This window comes from Scyliorhinus canicula, chromosome 2, assembly GCF_902713615.1.
Source record: "Scyliorhinus canicula chromosome 2, sScyCan1.1, whole genome shotgun sequence".
NCBI lineage: Eukaryota > Metazoa > Chordata > Chondrichthyes > Carcharhiniformes > Scyliorhinidae > Scyliorhinus > Scyliorhinus canicula.
Window position 1 is genome coordinate 28,912,318 of NC_052147.1, and position 13,927 is coordinate 28,926,244.

The 13,927-nt window shown below is 48.4% G+C and overlaps 1 protein-coding gene across 7 annotated transcripts in view; it reads right to left on the reverse strand.

The window, feature by feature from the left end:
• LOC119951685 (protein unc-79 homolog) overlaps window positions 1–13,927 on the reverse strand; it is a 269,084-nt gene that overhangs the window by 165,419 nt on the left and 89,738 nt on the right. For all 7 annotated transcript variants that reach the window (XM_038774926.1, XM_038774915.1, XM_038774945.1 and 4 more), the window contains 2 exons: window positions 13,125–13,248; window positions 11,671–11,811 (listed from right to left, as the gene is read on the reverse strand). In XM_038774926.1, the coding sequence (XP_038630854.1) occupies window positions 11,671–11,811; window positions 13,125–13,248 (265 nt within the window). The remainder of the gene's footprint in view (window positions 1–11,670; window positions 11,812–13,124; window positions 13,249–13,927) is intronic.

The window sequence follows — 13,927 nt, forward strand, 5'->3', positions numbered from 1 at the left end:
CGACTCAGACGGCTCAGGGTGCAGAGATCCAAGAGCTACGGCAAAAGGCCTCAGAGAGCGAGGACGAACTCCTGGGCCTGGCAGTGAAGGTGGAGTCACACGAGGCGCTCCACAAGAAGTGGTTAGCAAGGATGGAGGAGATGGAGAACCGCTCCCGTCGGACAAACCTGCGGATTCTGGGCCTCCCGGAGGGGCTGGAAGGTTCGGATTTAGGGGCCCATGTGGCTATGATGCTGAACTCGCTAATGGGCGTGGGGTCGTTCCAGGGACCCTTGGAGCTGGCGGGTGCCCATCGAGTGCTGCTGAGGAAACCCAGGCCCAACGAGCCGCCTCGGGCAGTGCTGGTCCGTTTCCACCGCTTCGTCGACCGTGAGTGTGTGCTGAGATGGGCGAAGGAGAGGAGTAGTAAGTGGGAGAATGCGGAGATCAGGACTGGAGTGCGGAGGTGGCAAAGAGAAGGGCTGGTTTTAATCGGACAAAGGCAGTGCTTCACAAGAAGGGAGTGAAGTTTGGCCTGTTACAGCCAGCACGCCTCTGGGTCACGTATAAAGACCGCCAGCTCTATTTTGACTCTCCGGAGGCGGCCTGGGCCTTTGTCCAGGCAGAGAAGCTGGACTCGAACTGAGGACTGGGGGCTGGGGAATGATGTACATGGTCCGGAGGCTTTGTCCTCCTTGGTATCCTTTTGCTTTTATTGATTGTATTTGATGATGCCTTTTTGCTGTTCTGCTTTTTCGATTTTTGGGACTGTTATTTGTTTATTTGGGTGCTTTGTTTTTGTTCTTTTTTCACGGGTGGAGGGTTGGGGAGCGGTTTCGCAGTCCTGTTGGGTCATGTGCCTGTCTTTTCCCGCGTGTTGGGTTGGGGGTGCGGGGTTTGGGATGGAAGCGCGGGCTTTCCTCCCGCGCTGGAGGAGCAGTAGGCGGGGCCGGCACTGGGTGGGGGGGGGGGGGGGGGGGGGGGGGGGTCTTTGGGATGGCGGGAGCAGCCGGGGTCAGCAGGAGTTGGCTGACTTACGGACGTACAATGGAGGGGGTTACGCAGCTAGGGGGGGGCCCTAGCTTTGGGGGGGGGGGGGGGGGGGGGGGGGGGGATACCGGGTTGCTGCTGCAGGGGCCGAAGGGGAACTGCTGGTGATGGGGGGGGTTGGGAGGTGGGTCTGCCACCGTGGGGAACGGGCCGGGGGAGTTCTGCGGGCACATGGTGAGCCGAGGGAGAGCTATGGCTGACCGGTGCAGAGGGCGGGGGAAGGCCCCCCCGATTCGGCTGGTCACGTGGAACGTGAGGGGGCTGAATGGATCGATGAAGCGGTCCCGGGTCCTGGCGCACCTGAAGGGCTTGGGTGCGGATGTGGCCATGCTCCAGGAGACGCACCTTAAGGTGGCGGATCAGGTGAGACTGAGACGAGGTTGGGTTGGACAGGTATTTCACTCGGGGCTAGATGCAAAGAATCGAGGGGTGACGATTTTAGTTGGCAAGAGCTTGTCATTTATGGCGTCGAGTGTGGTGGTGGACAGCTCAGGGAGATACGTAATGGTGAGTGGTAGGCTTCAAGGGGAATGGGTGGTCTGGTTAATGTGTACGCCCCCAACTGGGACGATGCGGTCCTCATGCGGCGAATGCTGAGCCGAATCCCGGACCTGGAGACGGGGGCTTGATCTTGGGAGGGGATTTTAACACCGTGTTGGACCCAGCCCTGGATCGTTCGAGGTCAAGGACGGGTAAGAGGACGGCGACAACCTCAGTGCTGAGGGGGTTCATGGATCAGATGGGAGGGGTAGACCCTTGGAGGTTTTTGAGGCCGGGGGGTAGGGAGTTTTCCTTTTTCTCCCATGTCCACAAGGCCTATTCCCGGATTGACTTTTTTGTCCTCAGCAGAGCGCTAATCTCGAGAGTGGTGGGGGCGGAGTATTCGGCGATAGCTATATCTGACCATGCCCCGCACTCGGTGGACCTGGAGTTGGGAGAGGGGAAGGATCAGCGCCCGCTGTGGAGGTTAGATGTGGGGCTGCTGGCAGAGGAGGAAGTTTATGGGCGGGTCTGTAGGAGCATAGAGGGGTATTTGGAAGCCAACGACAACGGGGAGGTGCGAGTTGGGGTGGCCTGTGAAGCGCTGAAGGCAGTGGTTAGAGGGGAGCTGATATCTATTCGGGCGCACAGGGAGAGGGCGGAGAGGGAGAGGTTGGTAGAAGAAATGGCAAGGGTGGACAGGAGGTATGCGGATGTCCTGGAAGAGGGGCTTTTGAGGAAGCGTCGCAGTCTCCAAGTGGAGTTCGACATACTGACCACCCGGAAGGCGGAGGCGCAGTGGAGGAGGGCGTAGGGGGCGGTGTATGAGCACGGGGAGAAGGCAAGCCGGATGCTGGCCCACCAGCTCCGGAAGCGGGAGGCAGCGAGAGAGATAGAGGGAGCCACAGATGCAGGAGGGAACCTGGTGCAGAGTGGTAGAGATATTAATGGGGTGTTCAGATCCTTTTATGAGGGGCTGTACCGGTCGGTGCCCCTAGGGAGATGGGCGGGATGGACCGCTTTCTGGATAAGCTGGAGTTCCCAAGAGTGGAGGATGAGCGGGTGGAGGGTCTGGGGGCCCCAATTGAGGTGGAGGAGCTGATAGAGGCGCTGGGGAGCATGCAGACCGGGAAAGCACCGGGGCCTGATGGGTTCCCGGTGGAGTTCTACAAGAAATTCTCAGATCTGCTGGGCCCGCTGCTTTTGAGGACCCTGAATGAGGCGCGGGTGGGGGGCTTTGCCCCTGACGATGTCTAGGGCAATAATCTCACTAATCCTGAAGCGGGATAAGGACTCCCTCCAATGTGGGTCTTATAGGCCGATCTCGCTCCTCAACGTGGATGCAAAGTTGTTGGCCAAGATACTGTCCAGGAGGGTGGAGGATGTGGTCCCGATGGTTATACACGAGGACAAAACAGGGTTTGTGAAGGGGAGACATCTGAATGTCAATGTGCGGCAGTTGCTCAATGTTATGATGATGGCGTCGGCGGATGGGGAGGCGGAAATAGTAGCATCGATGGATGCGGAGAAAGCTTTCGATAGAGTGGAGTGAAGCTACCTGTGGGAAGTTTTGAGGAGATTTGGGTTTGGTGAGGGATTCATTAGCTGGGTGAGGCTGCTGTATAGTGCCCCGGTAGCGAGTGTGGTGACGAATGGGAGGAGGTTGGAGGACTTTCGGTTGTCCCGGGGGACGAGGCAGGGGTGCCCCTTGTCTCCCCTGCTCTTCGCGATAGCAATTGAGCCCATGGCCATGGCGCTGAGGGATTCGAAGAACTGGAGGGGGATTGTGCGGGCGGGGGGGGGGGGGGGGGGGGAGCACCGATTGTCACTGTGCACGGATGATTTACTGCTGTACGTTGCGGATCCGGCGGGGGGGATGCCAGAGGTGCTGAAGATACTTGAGCAGTTTGGGGATTTTTCAGGCTATAAGCTCAACGTGGGGAAGAGTGAGCTGTTCGTGCTGCACCCGGGGGACCAGGAGAGGGAGATAGGAGAGCTCCCGTTGAAGAGGGCAGTGAGGAGCTTTAGATATCTTGGGGTCCAGATAGCTAGGAGCTGGGGGGCCCTGTACAGGCTAAATTTTTTGAGGTTGGTGGAACAGATGGAGGAGGAGTTTAAGAGGTGGGACGCGTTACCACTCTCTTTGGCGGGTAGGGTCCAGTCAGTTAAGATGACGGTGCTCCAGAGGTTCTTGTTTCTCTTCCAGTGCCTCCCCATATTGATCCCGAAGGCTTTTTTTTTTAAGGAGGGTTAACAGGAGTATTCTGGGGTTCGTGTGGGCGCGCAAGACCCCGAGGGTGAGGAGGGTATTCCTGGAACGAGGCAGGGAGGTAGGCGAGTTGGCGTTGCCCAACTTATGTGGATACTACTGGGCTGCAATGATCCGTAGGTGGGTGATGGAGGGGGAGGGTGCCGTATGGAAGAGGATGGAGGCGGCGTCCTGGTGGGCACGACTTTGGAGGCGCTGGTGACGGCCCCGCTCCCACTCCCACCGGCAAGGTATTCTACGAGTCCAGTAGTGGTAGCTTCCCTCAAAATGTGGGGACAATGGAGGCAGCATAGGGGGGAGGTGAAGGCTTCAGTGTGGGGCCCGATACGGGGCAATCACTGGTTTGCACCAGGGAGAATTGATGGTGGGTTTTTGAGTTGGCATAGGGCAGGCATCAGACGGATGGGAGACCTTTTCCTCAACGGGAAGTTTGCGACTTTAGAGGAGTTGGTGGGGAAGTGGGGTCTCCCCCCTGGGAACAATTTTAGATATATGCAGATTAGGGCGTTTGTTAAGCGGCAGGTGGCGTAGTTTCCGCTACTGCCACCTAGGGGGGTACTGGATAGGGTGCTCTCGGGGACATGGGTCGGTGAAGGTAGGATCTCGGCAATTTATCAGGTGATGCAAGAGGAGGAGGAGGCCTCGGTGGAAGAACTGAAAGCGAAGTGGGAGGTGCAGCTAGGGGAGGAGATTGATGAGGGGACATGGGCGGATGCACTGGGGAGGGTGAATTCGTCTTCTTCTTGCGCACGGCTCAGCTTGATTCAGCTGAAAGTGCTGCATAGGGCGCACATGACTGGGGCCAGGATGAGCCAGTTATTTGGGGGAGAGGACAGATGTGGGAGGTGCTCGTGGGGGCCCGGCGAACCATACCCACATGTTCTGGGCGTGTTCGGTGTTGGAGGGGTTCTGGAAGGGGGTGGCGGGGACCTTGTCCAAGGTGGTCGGTTCCAGAGTGGAACTGGGCTGGGGGCTCGCGATCTTTGGGGTAGCATCGGAGCCGGGAGTGCATGAGGTGAGAGAGGCCGGCATTATGGCCTTTGCGTCTCTAGTAGCCCGGCGTAGGATTCTGCTGTAGGGAACCGTTAAGGGGGGTTGTTTTTGTGACTGTTTGTCTGCTACTTTTTTGATTTTTGTATTGTTATTAATTTATTGCTTTGTATTGGGTGTTTTTCCTGTTTATTTTTGTACTCTGTTTATTTTATTGTTGGGAGAAAATTCGTTGTTGAAAAATTTGAATAAAAATTATTTATTTTTTTTTAAAGTTACCCAAGGTGGGACTCCCTCCGCAGATGGGGCCGGACCTGTCACCCTGAGCTATTTAACACCCTGCAAAGTGTAAAAAGGCTGCGGGGCAACTGGCTTTTTGGTAAACGGATTGGGGACATGGTGGGATAGCAAGAAATAATTTACCCTCCCGCTGCAGAGGCAGCTGACTTTCAATGCCACCCCCTCCCCGTTATGGGGATGACTGTAGTGCATCATTAGTATCAAACCGATATCCTGCCACTGGCAAATAGCATGTTAATTTCAGAATCAAAGCATAAACTTTCAGTAGCTATTGTGTTGAAGCAAAAATATTTTGTTGCCAAATTTTCAAAATCATCCCAAAATTTAAGAAAATTTAAACTGGCAAAACACATGTTTGGCCCATATTTTGCACTAAAACGGCAAGAAAATGCCGATCTGATTATTTTCCCCAAACTTTGAAACATTTACAATAATTGGTATAATTGTGTGTGAAATGGTCCATTAAGCAGGGGAGGACTCTTGACCAAAGAAGTGGACATGGGGGTGAAAGTTTGTCCTCTTAGCTAAGGACAAACCATATTAGAAAGACAAAGATCGGAGGGGATCATGAATATATTACAAGATTGAGATTAGAATAAGTGGTGGGGTCAGAGGGAAATGGAGGGAAAGAGAGATCTGGAGGGGTATTGGTAACCATGGGTTGATAGCTTGCCATCCATAACACCTGAAACAAACAGCATTCCAAAGGGTCCATTACCTTGGTGATGCCCTGATCCACTCCTCAATCACCTCCAATATCCCATCCCCTTCTCACAGAACCTTGTTATGCAAACACAGGAGGTGCAACACCTGCCCCTTTACCTCCTCCCTACTCACCATCCAAAAATCCCAAACACTCCTTCCAGATGAAGCAACAATTTACTTGTACTTCTTTCAATTTGGTCTACTGTATTCACTGCTCACAATGCCTTCTCCTCATTGGAGACACCAAATGTGGATTAGGTGATCACAATGCAGAAACCTTAGTGACCCCCAAGCTTACATTGGCCTAACAATCTAATTCTCCACCTTACACGCTGATATCTTGGACTCTGGTCTGCTGCACTGCTCCAATGGCAGAAGAGTGCACCATCCACAAGATACACTGCAGTAACTCACCTAGGTTCCTTAGACAACACCTTCCAATGGGGATGGGAACCTAAATTGTAGTCCCAGTGTACAGGATGTTGAGAGTAGTGAGGTCAGGGATAGGGTTAAAAGTTCGAAAGAGGGCACCGGCAAGCAAGACGCTGGTTTGAAGTGTGTCTACTTCAACACCAGGAGCATCCGGAATAAGGTGGGTGAGCTTGCAGCATGGGTTGGTACCTGGGATCTTGATGTTATGGCGATTTCGGAGACATGGGTAGAGCAGGGACAGGAATGGTTGTTGCAGGTTCCAGGATTTAGATGTTTCTGTAAGAATAGAGAAGATGGTAAAAGAGGGGGGGTGTGGCATTGTTAATCAAGGAAAGTATTACGGCGGTAGAAAGGACGTTTGAGGACTCGTCTACTGAGGTAGTATGGGCCGAGGTTAGGAACAGGAGAGGAGAGGTCACCCTGTTGGGAGTTGTCTATAGACCTCCGAATAGTTCCAGAGATGTAGAGGAAAGGATTGCAAAGATGATTCTCGACAGGAGAGAGAGTAACAGGGTAGTTGTTATGGGGACTTTAACTTTCCAAATATTGACTCTATAGTTCGAGTACTATAGATGGGTCAGTTTTTGTGCAGTGTGTGCAGGAGGGTTTTCTGACACAGTATGTAGACAGGCCAACAAGGGGCGAGACCACATTGGATTTGGTACTGGGTAATGAACCCGGCCAGGTGTTAGATTTAGATGTAGGTGAGCACTTTGGTGATAGTGATCACAATTCAGTTATGTTTACTTTAGCAATGGGCAGGGATAGGTATATACCGCAAGGCAAGAATTATAGCTGGGGGAAAGGCAATTATGATGCTATTCGGCAAAATTTAGGATGTATAGGATGGGGAAGGAAGCGGCAGGGGATGGGTACAATCAAAATGTGGAGCTTTTTCAAGGAACAGCTACTGCGTGTCCTTGATAAGTATGTACCTGTCAGGCAGGGAGGAAGTTGTCGAGCAAGGGAACCGTGGTTTACTAAGGAAGTTGAAGCACTTGTCAAGAGGAAGAAGAAGGTTTATGTTAGGATGAGACATGAAGGCTCAGTTAGGGCACTTGAGAGTTACAAGTTAGCCAGGAAGGACCTAAAGGGAGAGTTAAGAAGAGCGAGGAGAGGACACGAAAAGTCATTGGCGGATAGGATCAAGGAAAACCCTAAGGCTTTCTATAGGTATATCAGGAACAAAAGAATGACTAGAGTAAGATTAGGGCCAATCAAGGATAGTAGTGGAAAGTTGTGTGTGGAATCAGAGGAGATAGGGGAAGCGTTAAATGGATATTTTTCGTCAGTGTTTACACTGGAGAAAGACAATGTTGTCGAGGAGAATACTCGGGTTCAGTCGACCAGGCTAGACGGAATTGAGGTTCACAAGGAGGAGGTGTTAGCAATTTTTGGAAAATGTAAAAATAGATAAGTCCCCTGGGCCAGATGGGATTTATCCTAGGATTCTCTGGGAAGCCAGAGAGGAGATTGCAGAGCCTTTGTCCTTGATCTTTATGTCGTCTTTGTCGACAGGAATAGTGCCGGAAGACTGGAGGATAGCAAATGTTGTCCCCTTGTTCAAGAAGGGGAGTAGAGACAATCCTGGTAATTATAGACCTGTGAGCCTTACTTCGGTTGTGGGTAAAATGTTGGAAAAGGTTATAAAAGATAGTGTTTATAATCATCTTGAAAAGAACAAGTTTATTAGCGATAGTCAACACGGTTTTGTGAAGGGTAGGTCATGCCTCACAAACCTTATTGAGTTTTTGGAGAAGGTGACCAAACAGGTGGATGAGGGTAAGGAGGTTGATGTGGTGTATATGGATTTCAGTAAGGTGATTGATAAGGTTCCCCACGGTAGGCTATTGCAGAAAATAAGGAAGTATGGGATTGAAGGTGATTTAGCGGTTTGGATCAGTAATTGGCTAGCTGAAAGAAGACAGAGGGTGGTGGTTGATGGCAAATGTTCATCCTGGAGCTCAGTTACTAGTGGTGTACCGCAAGGATCTGTATTGGGGCCACTGCTGTTTGTCATTTTTATAAATGACATGGAAGAGGGTGTAGAAGGATGGGTTAGTAAATTTGCAGATGACACGAAGGTCGGTGGAGTTGTGGATAGTGCTGAAGGATGTTATAGGATACAGAGGGACATAGATAAGCTGCAGAGCTGGGCTGAGAGGTGGCAGATGGAGTTTAATGCGGAAAAGTGTGAGGTGGTTCACTTTGGAAGGAGTAACAGGAATGCAGAGTACTGGGCTAATGGCAAGATTCTTGGTAGTGTAGATGAACAGAGATATCTCGGCATCCAGGTACATAAATCCCTGAAAGTTGCCACCCAGGTTAATAGTGCTGTTAAGAAGGCATATGGTGTGCTAGCCTTTATCAGTAGGGGGATTGAGTTTCGGAGCCACAAGGTCATGCTGCAGCTGTACATAACTCTGGTGCGGCCACTCCTGGAGTACTGCGTGCAGTTCTGGTCACCACATTATAGGAAGGATGTGGAAGCTTTGGAGATTTACTAGGATGTTGCCTGGTATGGAGGGAAGGTCTTACGAGGAAAGGCTCAAGGACTTGAGGTTGTTTTCGTTAGAGAGGAGAAGGCTGAGAGGTGACTTAATAGAGACATATAAGATAGTCAGAGGGTTAGATAGGGTGGACAGTGAAAGTCTCTTTCCTCGGATGGTGATGACCAACACGAGGGGACATAGCTTTAAATTGAGGGGTGGTATATATAGGACAGATGTCAGAGGCAGTTTCTTTACTCAGAGAGTAGTAGGGGTGTGGAACGCCCTGCCTGCAACAGTAGTAGACTCGCCAACTTTAAGGGCATTTAAGTGGTCACTAGATAGACATATGGATGAAAATGGAATAGTGTTGGTCAGATAGGCTTAGATGGTTTCACAGGTCGGCGCAACATCGAGGGCCGAAGGACCCGTACTGCGCTGTAATGTTCTATGCTCTATGTAAACCTACGACCACTACCATCTAGTAGGACAAGAGCAGCAGATACCTGGGAACCCCACCCCACCACCACGGGGCGGTGAGTGACCTCCCAAGTCACTCACCACCCCGACTTGGAAATATATAGCCGCTCCTTCACTGTCACTGTGGCAACATCCTGGAACTCCCTCCCCAACAGCACAGTGGGTGTACCTACACCACAGCGACTGCAGCGGTTCAAGAAGGTAACTCACCAGCACCTACTGAAGGGCAACTGGGGATGGGCAATAAATGCTGGCCTAACCAGCATCACCCACACCCCGTAAATGAATAAATAAAAAGCTCAATATAAGCTTGAGGAATAGCAGCTCGTTTGCCAATTAGGAATTTTGCAGTCTTCCAGATCCAAAACTGTGTTTGACAATTTCAAACTGTAAGCTCGGTAATCAGTTGTTCCCTTCTCTTTGTATGTTTTGATTTTTCTCGTATTTTTGTGTTCACAGAGCAGCAAACCTGCTCTGGGCACATCTTTTGTTTCTTTTCTTGCCCATCACCATTCCCTTTGGGCCTGCACGACTAACTAGCCTGTCATTTAATCTCTACTGCCTTCCACCCTAACACAGATCATCATTTATCCTTGTCTCACCCACCCCTTGCTAAAATACTACCGCATCTCTAACTTTTACCACTATTGGCAAGGGGTCATCAACCTGGAAAGTTGGGCAGAATTTTCCAGTCGCGCCAGCAGCAGGAAGTGTGATGGGCAGGGAGACTTAATTTGCAGTGAGGCCAAAAATCAGTTCCCAATGTCGTGATGAACTGTCAGAATTCTGTTCTTGGGATTTTAAAGGCACGTCAAGCTACCTGATGAACAATGTCGGGAAGCCCTTTTTGCATGTATTAGCAGGTCATGCATGCTCATTAAAAGGTTACCTCACTGGAAGTAAGTTCCTTCGCCAAATTATGTAATAATAATCTTTATTAGTGTCACAAGTAGGCTTCCATTAACACTGCAATGAAGTTACTGTGAAAATCCCCTAGTCACCACACTACGGCGCCTGTTCGGATAGAAAGAGAGAATTCTGAATGTCCAATTCACCTAACAAGCATGTATTTCGGGACTTGTGGGAAGAAACGGAGCACCCGGTGAAAACCCACGCAGACACAGAGAACGTGCAGACTCAACACAGACAGTGACCCAAGCCGGGAATCGAACTTGGGTTCCTGGCGCTGTGAAGCAACAATGCTAACAACTGTGCTACCATGCCACACAATGTCAGTGGGAAATTAGAACATTTACTTTTACGACTGCATATTACCAGCACGCACCTGGAGAGATTCACTTCAACCACAGCTTTGAGGTCAGAAGACGTCACTTTCACCTTCTTGGGAACTGCTCATAACTTCACTCACATCGAGTGTTGGCAACACAAGTTGCGCAAATTCTGGAGGGACAGGTGAAGTGGGAGGTTGATGGGGCAGAGCTGAAAGGGTGGAAGAGAGACTGTGGGCGGTGGGGGCATCCGGGTGTCCTTTAAATATGGCACCGGACCTTCAAGCCTTTGAGGTAATGGCAGGGAGGGTGGCCTCCTGCTTGCCTCTGCCAGAAGATTCACTCATGTTTTGGACGGATGCATAATTAGCAAATTGAATATTACAGAATGACTTATGTTCAGTCATCCCGATCGCCCCAACGGGAATCACATGTACTGGTGATGTACACCAACCAGTGGCTGGTTTAGCACAATGGGCTAAAGAGCTGGCTTGCAATGCAGAACAATGCCAGCAGCGCAGTTTCAATTCCCGTACCGGTCTCCCCGAACAGGCGCCGGAATGTGGCGACTAGGGTCTTTTCACAGTAACTTCATTGAAGCCTCCTTGTGACAATAAGCGATTATTATTATTATTACTACTTGCGCACCCGCCACCAGATTAAACTTTAGAGTGGAAGATTCCACCCGTTAACTCTGTTTCTCTTCACAGATGAGGTTTCTCAGCAGACACGATGGGTAGAGCAGCCTCTTTCTGTGCTATAAATCTTTCTACATTTTTATAAATTATCTAAATATCTGAAAATGGGGAATGTGCAGGGATGTGGGGAAAGGGCAGAGGAGCGGCAACATGTAAATTGCTCTTTAGGAGGATGGACATGATGGGCCAAATGGTCTTCTTCGATACTGTAACGATTCTATAAAACTTTCAAACGGTGAAATCTTGTCATGTCATTCTTTCAGCTAAGAACTGTAATTTCAAACCTCTTTAATAGTTAATCAATCGCTACAGCAATTGTAACACAATCAAGATTGCATCATTAAAGCGCCACCAACGTTTGCATGCTAAAATTTAGTCAAACTGCCAGGGATGTGGTGGCAAAATTGAAATCTGAGTGAAGTGGTGCAGTAAGAGGAGGAATTAACAAAGCCAGCTCATCCCACCATAAATTCTTAACTCCTGTTTGACAATTAGAAAAATGAGAAGCAGCAAACGAAACAATTGCAAACTCTGCCCAGTCAATGGAAACAGACGTAAATGAAACCTACCCTTCGAGCAGTCAGATTTCCCGGCTGCTCGTTTGCTCTTGCCTTTCTCTGATTGGCCAATTCCTTGACAGAGTTCACTCCATCAGAAAACATACTGATCAACAGCTGCAGAGGAACTAATATATCCAGTTCTGATAAAACCTAACCAAAATTTAGACCAAAGTTACATTTGTTGGATAGCAGGATATTAAAACCAGGATGATTTACAAAGCATAACTTTATTATTTGAAAAATTTAAATTTAAAAGCCTCTCAATATACTGTAATTCTCGAACTGTTGATTAAATTGTGTTATATCTGATCATTGCAGACAGATCTTCAAACAGATGGATGATAAAATTAAACAGAATTTGTTGCACGATATAATTTAAAAATGACTCATTAGTGGTAATTCAAAAGAGAATTAGATATTTTTTTTAAGTCTGCATGGTTGCACAATAATAGTTAATCTTTTTTGCATAGATTTATACATTTGCATACATTTATTTGGAAACACATTGGACTGTAAGAATATTCTCATGTATTAAAGTCATTAAACAACTTCTCGGTGCTAATAAACAAAGATATTTGATCATCTCTGACAATAATAACCAATTGCCTCCAGCGCTCTTTAATAAATGTTGCATTTGAACTAAAGGTAAAGAGTTGAAAGTGAAACACAGGGCTCCAGGAAGTCTCATTTGACATCAGAACAGACCTTGATTCTGGATTTATAGCAAAGCAAGTTTTTTTAAGCGACCTGGAGTTTAAGGATCAGGTTAGATTGTCTGCCTGTAAGAGATTTTCAGATTGCTTCAATGTCAAAATTGTCACTTTTTGTTTGCACATGTATGTGTGCACTCACACACGCACACACACAAACACAAGTGTGCAAGTGTAAGGAAATCAAAGCAATATGCAATAGGGATCGATTGCAAAGTCAGAGCCATTCCAGGGTGATTGTTATGCAATGGCATTTGGAGTCATTTTGTGCAACTGTGTAAAAACATTTCTTAGCGAATCTATAATTTTGAGCAATGAATGAAAGTGAAAGTCACCATAGTCCCCAAGGACCATATGTTGCTCTCCCTTTTTTGAGAGAGAGCTGACTGGTGGTGATTTAACCTGATGGTCACCACACATCAGGTGAGGGGCAAGATTGAGAATGGGGGGCCCTCATGGACAATCTCAGCTGGTATAGGAATTGTACCCGCACTGTTTGCGTCACTCTGCATTAAGAACCAGCCATCCAGCAACTGAGCTAACCAACCCGCCAATTTTAAGCAGTAGATACCAACCAATGGTTGATGTTGTTGTTAGCACTGCTGGAGTAGAGGTTTTACAGCAGAATAATGGACTTAAAACAATTTATAACACTGGGACCATTAAAATATAACTAAGAATTAATTTCACATCGATATTTTAAGTTTTCAAATTATTTATAATAATCATTTATAATCATTTCTATATACTTACATGAAGCCAAAGTAAAGCTTGCTCCTGTACTGCGGCAGGATAGCCAGTGAATCTACAGCTAATAAAACCAAACATCTCTTCCAAGGAAAATGGCAATGGGCAAAGTTCAATATCAAACATTTTGCTGAAATAGATTAATGTTAACATTATCTTCCAATCAAGACCATCACACAAATACAAATAAAATATAATTCAGCACTTTAATTATAGAATGATATAATTGGGGAATTGGAACCGGTTCCGGAGGAGGTGGGACCAGTACAAACTGGACAGTCTGCATCTGAGCAGGACTGGAACAGGTGTCCGGGGGGGGGGGGTGTTTGCTAGAGCTGTTGGGGAGGGTTTAAACTAATGTGGCAGAGGGATGGGAACCAATGCAGGAAGTCGGAAGGTTGCAAAACAGGGACAGAAACAAAAGGCAGTAAGGGGGGAAAGTGTAAGGCAGAGAAGACATCGTCAAAAATCAAAAAGGGCGACAGCACAAGGTGCAGTGACTGAAGGCAGCTCAGTGAATAGGCCCGTAATACTAAAATGAATAAAACGGGAAGTAAAAACATAAACGGTAAGCAACGTGGCAGGTTGTTACATGAAGATATGGGTTCAACGACAAGGAAAATTAGAAGAAAAGTTAAGAGGAAATATAACTTAGGAAAGGTTACTGATCGAGGTGTTAAGATTCAAAACAGAGGTATAAAAGCCACAAGTATACTTTAGTTGAATGCTCGTAGTATTCGGAATAAGGTAAATGAGTTGATGGCGCAAATCATCGCGAATGACTATGATTTAGTGGCCATTACTGAAAC